Source organism: Lutra lutra, chromosome 15 (assembly GCF_902655055.1).
Source record: "Lutra lutra chromosome 15, mLutLut1.2, whole genome shotgun sequence".
In the NCBI taxonomy this organism is placed as follows: Eukaryota; Metazoa; Chordata; class Mammalia; order Carnivora; family Mustelidae; genus Lutra; species Lutra lutra.
Window position 1 is genome coordinate 23,079,704 of NC_062292.1, and position 16,045 is coordinate 23,095,748.

The window sequence follows — 16,045 nt, forward strand, 5'->3', positions numbered from 1 at the left end:
TTTAATCTTTCATTATAATAAACAACACTATGAATGACATCCTTGCAGTTACATCCTTAAACTATGTCCTTGTTATAAGTGTCTAAAAATGGAAATACTGAGAAGGAGCAGCTTTTTGGGCTCTGGGTGTGTAGCACCCGTCTGCTGCCTAATATATACTCAGCAAACAACATATCAGAGCACTTGTTTCCTAGAATGTGCTTTCCTTTTAGCACATTTTTTTTTTTTTTTGGCATCAGGTTAACACAATTAACTGAATGCTTTCATCTAGGAAAGATTATTCCTGATATTTACATTATGTGGAAAACCCAAAAGACTCCACCCCAAAACTGCTAGAACTCATACAGGAATTCAGTAAAGTGTCAGGATACAAAATCAATGCACAGAAATCAGTTGCATTTCTATACATTAACAATAAGACAAAAGAAAGAGAAATTAAGGAGTCGATTCCATTTTCAATTGTACTCAAAACCATAAGATACCTAGGAATAAATCTAACCAAAGAGGCAAAGAATCTGTATTCAGAATACTATAGAATACACACAAAAGATATTGAGGAAGACAAAAGAAATGGAAAAATGTTCCATGCTCATGGGTTGGAAGAACAAATATTGTGAAAATATCTATGCTACCTAGAGCAATCTCCAGATTTAATGCAATCCATATCAAAGTACCATCAGCTTTTTTCGCAGAGCTGGAACAAATAATCCTAAAATTTATATGGAACCAGAAAAGACCCTGAATAGCCAGGAGAGTATTGAAAAACAAAAGCAGGGGTGCTTGGGCAGCTCAGTCGTTTAGCTTCTGCCTTTGGGCTCAGGTTATGATCCCAGAGTCCTGGGATCAAGCCCCGCACCCAGTTCCCTGCTCAGCGGGAAGCCTCCTCCTCCCTCTCCCACTCCCCATGCTTGTTTTCCTTCTATCGCTCTCTCTCTCTCTCTCTCTCTGTCAAATAAATAAATAAAATCTTGAAAAAAAGAAAAAGAAAAGAAAGGCTGGTGGCATCACAAATCTGGACTTCAAGCTCTATTACAAAGCTGTCATCATCAAGACGGTATGGTACTGGCACAAAAACAGACACACAGATCAATGGAACAGAATAGAGAGCCCAGAAATGGACCCTCAACTCTACGATCAACTCATCTTCAACAAAGCAAGAAAGAATGATGGAAAAAAGACAGTCTCTTCAACAAATGGTGCTGGGAAAATTGGACAAACACGTACAGAAGAATGAAATTGGACCATTCCTTACACCACACACAAAAATAGACTCAAAATAGGTGAAAGACCTAATGTGAGATAGGAATCTTTCAAAACTCTTAAGGAGAACACAGGCAGCAACCTCTTCGGCCTCAGCCACAGCAACTTCTTCCTAGGAACATCGCCAAAGGCAAGGGAAGCAAGGGCAAAAATGAACGATTGGGGGGCGCCTGGGTGGCTCAGTGGGTGAAAGTCTCTGCCTTCGGCTCAGGTCATGATCCCAGGGTCCTGGGATCAAGCCCCGCATTGGGCTCTCTGCTCTGCAGAGAGCCTGCTTCCTCCTCTCTCTTCCTGCCTGCCTCTCTGCCTACTTGTGATCTGTCTGTCAAATAAATGAATGGAGTCTTTAAAAAACAAACAAAAAACAAAAAAAGAACGATTGGGACTTCATCAAGATCAAAAGCTTTTGCACAGCAAAGGAAACAGTTAACAAAACCAAAAGACAACCAACAGAATGGGAGAAGATATTTGCAAACGACATATCAGATAAAGATCTAGTATCCAAAATCTATAAAGAACTTATCAAACTCAACACCCAAAGAACAAATAATCCAATCAAGAAATGGACAGAAGACATGAACAGACATTGTGCAAAGAAGACATCCAAATGGCTAACAGACACATGAAAAAGTGCTCCACATCACTCAGCATCAGGGAAATCCAAATCAAAACCACAGTGAGATACCACCTCACACCAGTCAGAATGGCTAAAATGAACAAGTCAAGAAATGACAAATGTTGGTGAGGATGCAGAGAAAGGGGAACCCTCCTACACTGTTGGTGGGAATGCAAGCAGGTGCAGCCACTCTGGAAAATAGTATGGAGGTTCCTCAAAAAGTTGAAAAAAGAGCTACCCTATAATCCAGCAATTGCATTACTGGGTATTTACCCCAAAGATACAAATGTAGTGATCCAAAAGGGCACCTGTACCCGAATGTCCACCATAGCCCAACTATGGAAAGAGCCCAGATGTCCAATGACAGATAAATGGATAAAGAAGATGTGAGAAGTATATATATACAATGCAGCCATCAAAAACTGAAATCTTGCCCTTTGCAATGACATGGATGGAACTAGAGGGGATTATGCTAAGTGAAATAAGTCAATCAGTGAAAGACCGTCATCATATGATTTCACTCATGTGGAATCTGAAAAAAAAAAAACAAAGGAGCATAGAGGAAGGATGGGAAAAATAAAATAAGATGAAACCAGAGAGGGAGACAAACCGAAAGAGACTCTTAATCATAGGAAACAAACTGAGAGTTGCTGGAGTGGGGCGTGGCTGGGTGATGGACATTGGGGAGGGTATGTGCTGTGAATTGTGTAAGACTGATGATTCACAGACCTATACCCCTGAAGCAAATAATTATTAATAAAAATAAAATTTTAAAACTATTTACAACAGGATTCCTTTAAATAGTGAGTTGTTTAGTATATTTCATAAAAACTCCATAATCTCCAAAAACACATCTATTTTGAATAAAAGGATGGGCCAAAGACTCTTTTTTTTCCCCCCTGTAATCATACTGAGAAAATTTCCCTTGAACACATTTAGCTTCACTATCCTCACCTGGGAAAAGAGACCTAAAATAAGGCCTATTCTCCAAACTCTTGTTTTCTGCCCAGGTTGTGACCAAAGACATGTTTATAATGGAGATAGATGCCATCTGCTACTACCGAATGGAAAATGCCTCTCTCCTCCTAAGCAGTCTTGCTCACGTGCCCAGAGCAGTCCAATTTCTTGTGCAGACAACCATGAAACGTCTCCTAGCACATCGATCCCTCACTGAAATTCTTCTAGAGAGGAAGAGCATTGCCCAAGATATAAAGGTACTTTGATACGTTTGTCATTGAATATGTTGAAATACCTCTTTCTCTTTTATTCATCTCTTCACTGGTCATTCATTGATGCACATGCAATGGAAGCATCTGGCAGGCATTCACTGTTGAAGGTGTCATCCTTCAAGGAGCTGACAGCTGAGTGAGAAGTTGAAAGTCATTGCCACTGGTTCTGCCCTTCATCCCATCTGAGTGCACTTCCCCTTGGCCCCTCAGCCTCTCTTCCTCTTCATCACTCCTTCTAAAGGATGCAAGACAAGGTCCGGAGGCTGGACACCCAAGCTTGCCTTTGTTACACTGGATTATAATTCATGTATGTCCACATGTGTCTTCCCAGATTATGGACTCCACAATGGCAGGGGTCATATTTTATCCATCTCTTTGTTCATAGCACCCGGCACAGGGCTTGTCACACAGCAGTCAGACAGTGTTCTCCGGATGAGTGAACAAATGAGCCAGCTGTTGTAGCCCCATCCCTTGTCATCTCCCCTTACCCCCCACCATGTTCTAACCCTCCAACCCCCCTCCCTCACCCCACACTCCCTGCAGCGTTCTCTGGCCTTCAGCACTTCCTACTCCCCGGTGCCTCTGCAAGGAATGCTTCCCTTTTCCCCACAGGCAAAATCCTATTTGTCTTTTAAGATGCCACCGCTTACATGAGATCTTTTCAACACGCCCTCTCATCACCACCCCCCAGATTAGTCGCTAGCTAGCTGTCTAGCCACAGAAATCCTCAGAAACGAGTGAATTGGAAAAGAGTATGGGCGCCCATTGGGCGCGCCATGCCCTGCCCTGCCTTTCCAGAGCCCACAGTTCATTGTCTTCTGCCTTCTGGGACAGGGAAGTGGGGCAAATGGGCACCACCAGCAGGAAGGAAGCACCTCTAAATGAAACCATTTGGGAGAGCCTAGACTCTGGTTCTCTAATAAATGCATCTTAAAACAGATTTAACAAGTTCACCGTCTGTATTGGTTTCCCATTGCTTCTGTAACAAATTACCACACATTCGGTGACTTACAATGATGCCAGTTTGATCTCGTATGGTTTTGAAGGCCAGGAGTCCAAAAGCAGTCTCACTGGGGCCAAAGTCAAGATGGCAACAGGGCTGCTTCCTTCTGGAGGTTCCAAGAGGAGAATTCATTTCCTTGCCTTTCCAGTTTCTAGTGGCCACCTGTTTCCCCAGCTTCCTGGCCCCTTCCTTCCTATCGCAACAAACTCTGCCCCCAGAATCACATTACCTTCTCCTCTTCCATAGTCACATCTCCTTCTGTTCCCTCTTAAAAGGACACTTGTGACTGCTTTTGGGCCCCACAGGGAAGATCCTAGGTAATCTCCCCCATTTTAAGATCCTTTAAACTTAATCCCATCTTCAAGGTCTCTTCTGGGGTAACAATTACAGGTTCCAGAGATAAGGACATGGATTGGGAGCCATTATTCAGCCTACCACACCATCTCTAATTCCCCAATATTTATTGAGCGGCACTGTGCAGTTAAGCAAGTTTATTTTTTAAAAAGAGAGAGAGCGTGGGGAGAGGGGCAAAGGGGGAGAGAGAGAGAGAGAGAGAATCTCAAGCAGGCTCCACACTCAGCATGGAGCCCAATGTGGGGCTTGATTTCACAACCCTGAGATCACAACGTGAGCCGAAATCAAGAGACAGGTGCTTAATGACATGAGCCACCCAGGCGCCCCATGTTAAGCAACTTTTTGCAAGAAACCGTAAGGTTAATACAAAATAGGAGATGAACGTCTCTTCAAAGGAAATGTACTTTCTCAGTTCAGAACAATGGCCGTGAGGGCCCAGGGGTGCTCTACTCGCCTGGAGGTTCTCACTGACATCTCAACTCTTCCCTCCACAGGTGGCCTTGGATGCAGTGACCTGTATTTGGGGAATCAAAGTGGAGAGAACAGAAATGTGGGTAGGAAATTAAGCAAGAAAAGCAATGTGACAAAGGGAAATATTCTGTTTTTATTTTAAAATAATTTTTTAAATTATTTTCAATGAGTTTAGCACTATAGCCACATTGGCATAAATTGAGATAAAAAAATTTGCCTAGTACTCACAGCCATAACACAACCTCCGTAACATTTAGGCAGGTTACTTTCATGATATTTCTCTCCATGGGTTTAAAACAACTTTTTTGAGATAAAACTCCTATAACATAAAAACTCACCATTATAACCATTTTAAAGTACAACGGGGTGTTTTTATTGTATTCACGGAGTGGTGTAACCATCACAACTAATTTCATAACATTTTCATCGCCCCCAAAAGAAAACCCACACCCATCAAACAGGGACTCCTCATCGCTCCCCTGCCCCCCAGCCCGATGACACTAATGTGCACTCACCTGTCCTGGCTGTCTCAGACAAAAGCGGTCATCTATTACATGACCTTTCGTGTTTGGTTGCTTTCACTCAGGATGTTGTTTTCAAGGCTCATCCGTGGTGAAGCAGGAATCAGGACGTCATTCCTTTTGACGGTCATATACTATCTGTTCGTTGTGTGGGTACAGCCCATCGGGATCACCTGCTCGCTCATGATGGGCATTTGGGTTGTTTCCACGTTGGGACTATTCCGAAGAACACTGCAGCGACCGTTCATGTGCAAGCTTTTGTGGGAACGTGTTTTCACATATACCTAACAGAATTACTGGCTCGTATGGTAACTCCATGTTTAACTTTCCATGGAAGTGCCAGTTGTTTTCCAGCTGTGCCGTTTTCATAGTTGCAAACAGAGTAAAAATACAATTTTGTATCTTTTATGTAATACATTAAGTATGGCTCTTATGTGGTCAGTTCTGCTCTTTTCAAAATCAATTCCTTTAGAAAATTAGATGTCTTCCCAGCTTGTTAAAGCTGTTTTTCTTTTTCTTTTTTTTTTTTAAGATTGTATTTATTTATTTGAGAGAGAGCGAGCGAGCCAGAGAGCACAGGTGGGGGAATGGCAGAGGGAGAGGGAGAAGCAGACTCCCTGATTGACCAGGGGCTCCATCCCAGGATCGTGACCTGAGCCAAAGGTAGACGCTTAACCGACCGAGCCACGCAGGCACCCCATCAAAGCTGTTTTCATCGTTCAAATTTAATAGCTGGGGTTTAGATTAAACCTTAAGCAGGAAAAGTCATAATCCTCCATCAACAAACAACAGAATGTGTTCTACTTGCACAGACAAACCCGAGTGCTGCCACCGTAGCATCACCGACCATGAGTGTCTGCCTTTGAGGCCCTGACTTTCGAGCGGCCCTTCTCCGCCCACCATTGACCTTAGAGGCCTAGGGGAGGCTACCCTGTTAGATGCAATGTGCATCCTGAAGTGCCAGCAGAGACGCTGGCTGCCTGGCTGAAGCCCTGGCTGCTAACAGCCGTGCGGCTCACGCACCTGCCCGCCCACCCTCTTTCCTTTCCAGCAAGGACGTCCGGCTGCCGGCGGGGCTCCAGCACTCCCTGGCTGTGGAGGCCGAAGCGCAGAGGCAGGCCAAAGTGCGGGTGAGCCAGCGCGGAGCGGGCAGCCTCCCACCGAGGCCAGGCGTGTGGCCTGCAGCTTCCTCACCCCTGGCTCATCCCCGAGCTCATGCCCCTCACCCCATCCTACTAATTCCCTCAAAGCGTGTTCACAGCCACCTGACTAATGCCACATGGCCTCCTCCACGACGCCCGCTCTCTGAAGCCTCTGGTAACAGCGAGCTTCTCTTCCTCCTCGAGTCTTGCCTTTGCTCTCTCTCCTGAAAGGCCTCTCCCCACCCTCCATCCCTCTTCTCTCACGAAGGCCTCTTTCCCTAGGTAATATCAGCCCCACGTCCCCTCTGTGTTAATGAGTTCATGTCAAAGACCCGCCTCCCTAGCTCAGTGCAGGCTGTGCAGGGACGACCGAGATGAGGCCCGGTTCCCTCAATGCCAGAGCCGAGAGAAGGTGCCACCAGGCCCAGCCTAGCACAGCTGTGGCCGCCAGCAGCTCCTGGGGATGGAGGTGGGGGTGGGAGGAAAAGGAAAATGAGGATGGACTGAAGGGGAGACAGATTGCTCGTAAAGAACAGAAAGCAGGCGAAGAAGAACCCCACACAGAAGAGCTCGGGATCCCGGGAGTGTTGAGAGGAGGAAGGGGAAGCAAGGGGTCCTCTGGGCAGAGCTGCTTCTAGATCTGAGTCTAGTCTCTTTGCCCATGTTAAGGTGGACAAAAAGCTTCGTGCTTTCTCCTCTGAAACGTTCACTCATTCATTTTGCCACGTCCTCACCTAGAATGCTGGCCAACTTTTTCTCAGTATGGGAACTCCTACTCATTTCTCAAGGCCCAGAGGACATAATTAATGACTGCCCTCACACATCACTACACTTGTCAGGGCCCTTGACAAATTCGGCCTTAAATTACAACGAGGAGTGCCACTGCTCCGCCCTAGATCAGGATCCTTGGAGGAGGAGGCCGTCTGCCACGTGCCTTCACCGTGCCTGGAGCCTGGCGGGCGCGCTGTGCTTCTTGGCCGAGGAACACTGAACAGGGAGGAAAACCTTGAAGCCACGAAAAGGAAAAAGATCACTCAGCTTCTCTTTGCATCTGCTCCTCAGGTGATCGCTGCGGAAGGAGAGAGGGCCGCGTCGGAGTCCCTGAGACGGGCAGCGGAGATCCTGGCAGGCACTCCGGCCGCTGTTCAGCTGCGGTACCTCCACACCCTCCAGTCCCTGTCCACGGACAAACCTTCCACCGTGGTTTTGCCTCTGCCATTTGACTTGCTCAATTTCCTGTCTTCGCCCGGCAGTAGAACTCAAGGAAGCCTCCCTTTCCCCAATCCTTCCAAACCTGTGGAGCCCCCAAATCCTAAAAAGAAAGACTCTCCCATGCTATAGGAGGAGCCAAGGGTAAGGTGCCTGGAAGGGGCCTGCCAGGTGACAGCCACATCCCTGAGGGAGGCACACAGCCCTCACTTCCCACGCTTTCTTCGGTTGCCATACGGAATGCCCTTGGAATGCAGAGTCACAGCTCAGCAATCCGAAGCAACCGTCTGTGAGGAGACAGTGAGGTGATGTGATGACAAGTTTAGATAGATCATTTTAATTAGAGTGGTTATGGGAAAGAGCTTTAGCCAACATTCTACTTGGAAAAGAATTTTGTGTCTATAGGTGGCTAAATTCTGACTTCCAAAGATGTAGTTCAAGTGTCTTTTTTTTTTGCTGAATGCCCCCTGGCCCCTTTGGCAAGGTCTGTGGTGCTCCCGTGGTCCTTTCTACGTGTCCCTTTTATTGTGCTCATCACACGTTCTTGTAAACCCGTAGTTAAGATGCAGGCTTCTCGCCAGCTGTACTGTGGCTTACTCCTCTAAGGCACCTCTTGGTCATTGTCCCTCACCCCCCCACCCCCAGCCACACTCAACCTTATATATTCACCCTATGGTCTTCACATCCAACCCCGATAGGTGCACCACAATGACACTTAAATGTTCCTGAGCAACTGAAAGAAAACAAGATGTACTTGGGATGGATATAAAATTTACATCTAATTAAAAGAATTTTAAAGCAATTCTTTTTATGGAGACTTTATCATAGAGAAATAAGGGACGCCTGGGTGGCTCAGTTTGTTAAGCGGCTGCTTTCAGCTCAGGTTGCGATCCCAGGGTCCTGGGATCGAGTCCCACATCTGGCTCCTGGCTCAGCAGAGAGCTTGCTTCTCCCTCCCACTCTGCCTGCTGCTCTCCCTGCCTGTACTCTCCCTCTCTGTTAAATGAATAAAAACCTTAAAAAAAAATCTTAAAAGAGAGAAATCAAAGGACAAAACCATTTACCTGATACATGTTGCTTAAAATCTTAAGAAGCATCGCTGTAAACATGGGACTCATATTCTCAGTATACTATTTACCAGCTTGCTTATTTTTTTTTTAAGATTTTATTTATTTATTTGACAGAGATCACAAGTAGGCAGAGGCAGACAGAGAGAGAGAGAGGGGGAAGCAGGCTCTCCGCGGAGCAGAGAGCCCAATGTGGGGCTTGATCCCAGGACCCTGGGATCATGACCTGAGCCGAAGGCAGCGGCCTCAACCCACTGAGACACCCAGGCGCCCCCAGCTTCTTTCTCAAGCAGTACTGACAGTATGTGACCTATGTATGTCCAGAAGCATTCTTTGCTAGTACAGATATTCTTTAATATAAATATATTCTTACTCTTTAAGTCTTACTCTCCACTAAGTTGTCTTACTCAATTAGAAATATGTATCTAGGGGCAGCTGGGTGGCTCAGTGGGTTAAGCCTCTGCCTTCGGCTCAGGTCATGATCCCAGGGTCCTGGGATCAAGCCCCACATTGGGCTCTTCACTGCGCAGGGGGCCTGCTTCCTCCTCCCTCTCTGCCTGCCTCTCTGCCTACTTATGATCTCTGTCTGTCAAATAAATAAATAAAATCTTAAAAAAAAAAAGAAAGAAATATGTATCTACACAAATGTAGTGATCTGAAGGGGCACGTGCACCCGAATGTTTATAGCAGCGATGTCCACCATAGCCAAACTATGGAGAGAGCCTAGATGTCCATCGACAGATGGATGGATAAAGAAGATGTGATATATATATATATATATATATATATATATATATACACACACACATATATATATATCTCATAAGTATATATTGCAGCCATCAACAAACCCTGAAATCTTGCCATTTGCAATCAAGTGGATGGAACTAGAGGGTATTATGCTAAGTGAAATAAGTCAATCAGAGAAAGACAATTATCATATGATCTCTCTGATATGAGGAATTTGAGAGGCAGGACAGGGGGCCCTGGGGGAGAAGGGAGGGAAAAATGAGACAAGATGGGACCGGGGAGGGAGACAAACCATAAGAGACTCTTAATCTCAGGAAGCAAACTGAGGGTTGCTGAGGGGTGAGGTGGGGAGGGATGGGGTGGCTGGGTGATGGACACTGGGGAGGGTATGTGCTATGGTGAGTGCTGTGAATTGTGTAAGATTGATGATTCACAGAACTATACCCCTGAAACAAATAATACATTATATGTTAGTTAAAAAATAAAAAATATGATTCTATAGAAAAAAATTAGCCAAGTAAATGAGAAAGCATCCTGAGGTAGGCAGCAAATCCTCTATAGACTTTAAAAAATCAATAATTTAGGGGCGCCTGGGTGGCTCAGTAGGTTGAAGCCTCTGCCTTCGTCTCAGGTCATGGTCTCAGGGTCCTGGGATCGAGCCCCGCATTGGGCTCTCTGCTCAGCAGGGAGCCTGCTTCCTCCTCTCTCTCTGCCTGCCTCTCTGCCTTTACTTGTGATCTCTGTCTATCAAATAAATAAATAAAATCTTTAAAAAAATCAATAATTTATTAAATCTTACTAACATTCCAAAAATATTACTAAAATCCTGTATGTTAGTAAAACGGTACTTATAATTAAAATTTCCATGTAGCTAGGACAGAGGGAAATGGTGGTAATTATCTGGTGGTTGTACCTTTTTACTCTTCATGTTATCCAAGATTAGTATTTTATATTGAAGATGTGTTCCTGCTTGCTATCCCTAAGTGAGAACTTAGAACATTTTACATAAACACACCTGTAAAGAGTTTTTGTTTATGAATGTTAACTCATAAAACCCTATCGAGCATTATTTCAGAGAGAAAATGTATTCTGAGCTCCCAGGAATGGACCTAGAAACTTTTATAAAAGTATGTCTATTGAGGACAGGCTGGTTCCTCACTATGTTTAAGTGACAAAAATCAGGGCCCAAGATCAAGGATCCTTTGCCTTTCCTGTTCTCTCTCTTGATCACTTTCACATTTCTGCCCTGCCATTCCTCCTGTTTTCCAACAAGAAAAGACCAAAAGCTCCCTAGCTCCCTGATATAAAATATCAGTATATAATGATGCCGTCCTAGGATTGTCTCTGTCATACACCTCTAAGCTTCCCCCTAGCCTCCATCCACACCTGGGAAAACTCTCTAGCCCATGCCTGCAAGCCCGAGGGCATTGGCAAGCAACGCATCTTCCCAAGATTATGTTGGATGATTTCAAAACCTACATATCCATACAATCATGCCCGATTCATTTATTTTAACAATTAGTTTCTATGGTTACTATGTACTGAGATAATAACTTTGAATTTTGTTCCAAAAAGCTATTTCAGCCAGCTCTGAACAATACTTCCAGACCCTCTTAAAAGAAGTTTCCCTCCCTACTCCCAAGTACCATAGTTGCTTGTGGGGAAGTAGCAGCACTGAAAGGCATAGACTGATTAGTGTTGGCTGGAGGCAATGGGAGATTGTAAAGCCAAAGGGGCAGGCAAAGCTTTAAACCATGCAGAAGTGCCAAAATACAAAATATAGAATCCAAAAGGGTGTCAGATCCAAGTAAGCCAAAAACAGGTGCCAAAATCTGCCCCAAAATACGGTAACAGAGAGGAAAGCAAGCACTGAGGAGGGAGCAATAGATAGGATGAGAGATGGGAGAAATTCCTGGGTGATTTCCTACAATATCTAACAGATTAGGGTTTGCAGTTTGCTTTTGTGGACCAGCCAGGGCACGGTCATTGACGACCCAGCCCATTTAAAGGACCAGTTAGAGCATCCCTGAAGTGGGAAGTATTTCTCATGACCACTGTGTTGGCCCACACCCATCCCAATGTACTGGTTATTGGAGTTAAGATGGCATCGAGGGTTGTTGGACACTTTTTACCCCATAGAGATGGCTCCTGATCTCAGGTTGGCAGATGTTGTCATAAATAATGGAGGAGGAGGTAAGGTCATGCTGATTTGGGCATAGCCAGAGCCAGGAACAGAATAGTTAGGAGTGAATGCCAGGGTAATAAGGTAATAATAATGGCTTTTAAGACCCTTAAGAATTCCTTGTAGCATGGCTCCTTTTGTCAAAGGTAGATTTATCTATAGGTCTGGGTATCACCCACTAGCTGGTCTCCTCTGCTCTCTGGCTCAGTCAACATTTAAATTCCTCATTAGCTTGCCAGAAGGCTCCTTCCAGGTCTGCTCAAGCAGCCTGTGATATCTTCAGCTATTAAGTGACCACTGGCACGGGAGTGCTTGATGGATGGGAAATAAGTTGTATGAAGCTGTGAATGGTCAAGGGACGTTCTTCAGAGACTAGCAAGGTGAGCTGACAGTGCTGCCTGCAAGGTCTCAGCAGCGGAAGTCTCCTCTTGACACCCAGGTGCTGCCTTCTGGCTGGTTACTGACCTTGAAATGACAGGTGGAGGACAAGTTGGACAGTATAATGCAAGACTGAGATGTGTACTAGGGAAGTTTTTCTCTAGAAATTTAATAATAATAGGGCACTGGTGCCTTAGTCAGTTCAGGCTGCTCTAACAGACTACCGTAAATTGGCTCATGAAAAACAGAAATTCCTCAGTTGGGGCTGGGATGTCCAAGATGCCAAAAGATCCGGCATCTAGTATCGGCCCAAGGCCTGGTTCTGAGAGAGGTGTCTTCTCACTGTGTCCCCACATGGCACAAGCAGGGGAGCTCTCTGTGGCCTTTTGTAAAAGGGCACTCGTCCCATTCATGAGAGCTTCACCCTCATGACCTATCACCTGCTTAAGGCCCCACTTCCTCAGACCATCACCTTGGAGGCTAGGATTTCAACACAGGAATTCTGGGGTGACACTGGAGTTGGAGTGTATGGGAGAGAGTAAGCTGATAAAAGGAGAGAAAGTGTATCTGTTTGGAGCTGGAGTCCACCAGGACCAAAATGACATGGCCGTGAGAGTGGCATGAGTCTATGACAGATTCTGTGACGGTGGTGTTTCAGGGCACTTGGCAATGGGCAGGGACTCTTAGGTCTGTCCAGACCTGCATTTGCCCCGCAGGCACATGACTGAATGGCTGGCGGCCTGCAGGTCGTTGGCACTCCAGCTCACCAGAAAGAGGTCAGCTCGAAGGAGGCTTTGCAGGCCCTCATGAGAAACTTCAAGGCCCACCCTGGCTCCCCAGGAGAATCAGTGTGGCGCTGGAGCCCTGCAGTCTGGACTCCCCTAAATCAGGGAGGTCCAGCCTATGCGTCTGCATCCGGGCTCTCTGAGGGCCAGGTCAGGATGGCTGAGGAGGTATAATCCTCCTTACTAGATTCTTCCTGGTGGCTCCAGTGTTCTTTGGCAGAGTCCGCTGGGTCTGTGAAGTTCTGATGTGTCTAGAATTTTGGCTTGTGTGCCCATGCAGTTACTCAGTGGTTGAGCAGAGCAAAAAGTAAAGGATACAGAAATCAGATCCTTTAAAAAGAGGGGTCATCAACTGCACATCCAGCTTTTTCTGACTGGGAGAGGCAAGAGAACACCGTAACCGCGAACTTGGGCCCTGCTGCTAGACGCCACTCACTCCAGACTCACGAGATGTGTGACCGTAACCGTGCTACTTATCCTGGCAGCAATGGGGATAAAAGTATAACCCACAACACAGAGCTGTGATTGAATGAGAGAACATACGAAGCGCTTCGTACAGTGCTTACACGAAGTAAATCCTCAGGAAATGACCGTTACTGTCTTTCTAGTTAAAATTAGTAGCTCTAAATGGCAGTGATCCAGCTGGATCCGGATGGAAGTCTGGCCCCTCCACAGGGCCCCCCATGCTCCCATGGTTGCCCTGAGGGCCAGCAGCTCCTGCCCTAGGGTGCTTGCTCTTGGACAGAACCAGGTTAAGAACTGGCACAGGGGTCTCTTGTGTTAGAATCCCACCTCACTATTTCAAGCATTTGTTTTAAAGGTGTGCAGCTCTTTGAGCCGTGCGCCTGTGTCTGGACATCTGAGCAGAGTGGCTGGTCTCCCCTTGCACAAGCAGGACAGCCTCCCCTGGCAGCCCAGCCACCAGCCACATGCGCCAAGTGCCCCTCCCTCCACTCTGCCTGGGAGCCTGGCACAGGGTCCCTCGGAGAAGGTGTGGCAAGGTCTGGAGGACGAGCTCAACCTTCCCACCCATCAGCTGCTTGGGAAAGCAGAGCTGCCTGAGCGAACTTTCAGGGGCGCAGGTGTAGACGCCTTTCCTATAGCACCCTGCTTTTTAAAACCTAACATCTCTGATGCCCTCTTACCACCACCCTCATTTTCTTCTCTGGGCATTTGCTTTGCCCACACTGTGTTCTAGTTTGGTGAATCAGGCTCTTTGCTCCGTGGGGAGCCTGCTTCTCCCTCTGCCTGCTCTGCCCACTGCTCTCCCTGCTCATGCGCTCTCTCTAAAAAACAAATAAAGTCTTTAAAAAAAAAAAAAAAAGAAGTATTCAGAAAGCCGACCAAAAAGCCTCCAAATCTTCTAGAATCACCTAAGAATCTCCTTGGGAAAGCAGAAAACAAGGACTGTAAGCGCGAGCTCAGTGTCAGCTCCCGCTTATCAGCGGGGCCACGAGCACGGCCGACTGTCTGAAGTCATGTTTTCCTCCCTCAGACTTCAAGAGTCATCCGGTGGGCTGAGGTGGACAGAACCTATGCATTTTTTAAACCCATCCTACACTACACTTCGATGATGGCCAAGGTAGGTCTGGCCCGGGACTGGGCTGAAAACGGCTGGGGACTCCGGGTCACGGGGTTTCTGAGGCTTAGGCAACAGGCAAGGGTCTAAAATTCCAGGAGATGAATTCAAAAGAACACCAAATATGTGGCGCCAAAGCAGACGCCTAGGTGTTTGGACCCAGAAATCAGAGGAAATCCAAGTGCCCCGGGAGCAGTAAAGAAGAAGTCCTTGCCAAGTGCCGGCCCCAGATGTCCACTTGTCACTCGCAACTTATTTTTGCCAGTTAGTCCATCTCTAATGCCTCGATGGATCCGGGGTCATGAACAGAGCAGACAAGTGAGGCAATCAAAGCAAAAAATGGCGATTCTGGGTGAATCTTCAACAGCATTCTTAAATTTCAGTTCAATCTTCCATCCTCACCCTGTGAAGGAAACCATCTGAACAGTGGCCTGGTGACCCATCACCACTGTCAAACATCCAGACACAGGTCCAGTAAGCAGTGGGCTCCGATAGCCATCAGTTCTGTGACCTTAGGGAATCTTATAACCACTTGCGGGGGAGGGGGTGGGACTCAGTTTCATCTTCTGAGAAATGGGGATAATAACAGCATCTCCCCCATCTTCTTTGTAGGGTTATTGTGAAAATCAAATCATAAAAATGCCTGAAATCACAAGAAATCTGAAAATGGTGCCCAAACCCAAGAACATTATCAGGCTCCTCTCTTTTAAACTGTAAAAAATAATCCTTTGTATTTGCCACTCTTCTCTGCAGAGTTGAGAGTCTTCAAAAAACATTATTTTTTTTTAAGATTTTATTTATTTATTTGACAGAGAGATCACAAGCAGGCAGAGAGGCAGGCAGAGAGAGAGGAAGGGAAGCAGGCTCCCTGCAGTGCAGAGAGCCCAATGCGGGGCTCGATCCCAGGACCCTGGGATCATGACCTGAGCTGAATGCAGAGGCTTTAACCCACTGAGCCACCCAGGCGCCCCAAAACATTATTTTCTTGACAGGAACTGACACTTTTCACAGACCTCTGTTAGGAAATCATTTGAAGAGGCCAGCAAATTTTTGAACAAGCCATTTTTAATCTGGGAGATAAACTAACACACTTATTCCCTACAGCCTTCACTGTGACTTTCAAAGAGAAAATGTTCTTGGGTTGTACATCGTGACTTTTCTAGTAGCTGTTGCACAGGGAGTCCCTCCAGCTGAGCCACAGTCAGCTCAGTAGCACACAGAGATCAGTGAGGGGAGCCCTGCTGAAGCCCGGCGCCTGAAGGATGCTACTTGGACTTGGTCTTGGATTTAGTCCGAGCTCTGGGTTTAGGGTTGAGAGGACCTTCCTTACGTTGTACCTCTGAAAAGACAAAAACAATCAGAGTATTGTAGTAACAAGATCTAATATTTACTAAGGACTTTTTTTTTTTTTAAGATTTTATTTATTTATCAGAGAGAGAGAAGGAGAGAGAGCGAGCACAGGCAGACAGAATGGCAGGCAGAGGCAGAGGGAGAAGCAG

At 46.2% G+C, this 16,045-nt stretch overlaps 2 protein-coding genes across 9 annotated transcripts in view; one reads left to right on the forward strand and one right to left on the reverse strand.

Moving 5' to 3' along the window:
- Positions 1 to 8,607, forward strand: part of NPHS2 (NPHS2 stomatin family member, podocin) — a 29,324-nt gene extending 20,717 nt beyond the window's left edge. For 3 of the 4 annotated variants that reach the window (XM_047705600.1, XM_047705599.1, XM_047705601.1), the window contains 4 exons: positions 2,887 to 3,090; positions 4,957 to 5,012; positions 6,506 to 6,584; positions 7,659 to 8,607. In XM_047705600.1, the coding sequence (XP_047561556.1) occupies positions 2,887 to 3,090; positions 4,957 to 5,012; positions 6,506 to 6,584; positions 7,659 to 7,937 (618 nt within the window). In that variant the 3' untranslated portion in view covers positions 7,938 to 8,607. Of the gene's footprint in view, positions 1 to 2,886; positions 3,091 to 4,956; positions 5,017 to 6,505; positions 6,585 to 7,658 lie in introns of all 4 variants that reach the window. The other variant, XM_047705602.1, reaches the window with a different exon arrangement.
- A 6,921-nt stretch (positions 8,608 to 15,528) lies between these two features.
- Positions 15,529 to 16,045, reverse strand: part of AXDND1 (axonemal dynein light chain domain containing 1) — a 104,251-nt gene continuing 103,734 nt past the window's right edge. For all 5 annotated transcript variants that reach the window (XM_047704435.1, XM_047704436.1, XM_047704433.1 and 2 more), the window contains one exon: positions 15,529 to 15,885. In XM_047704435.1, the coding sequence (XP_047560391.1) occupies positions 15,812 to 15,885 (74 nt within the window). In that variant the 3' untranslated portion in view covers positions 15,529 to 15,811. The remainder of the gene's footprint in view (positions 15,886 to 16,045) is intronic.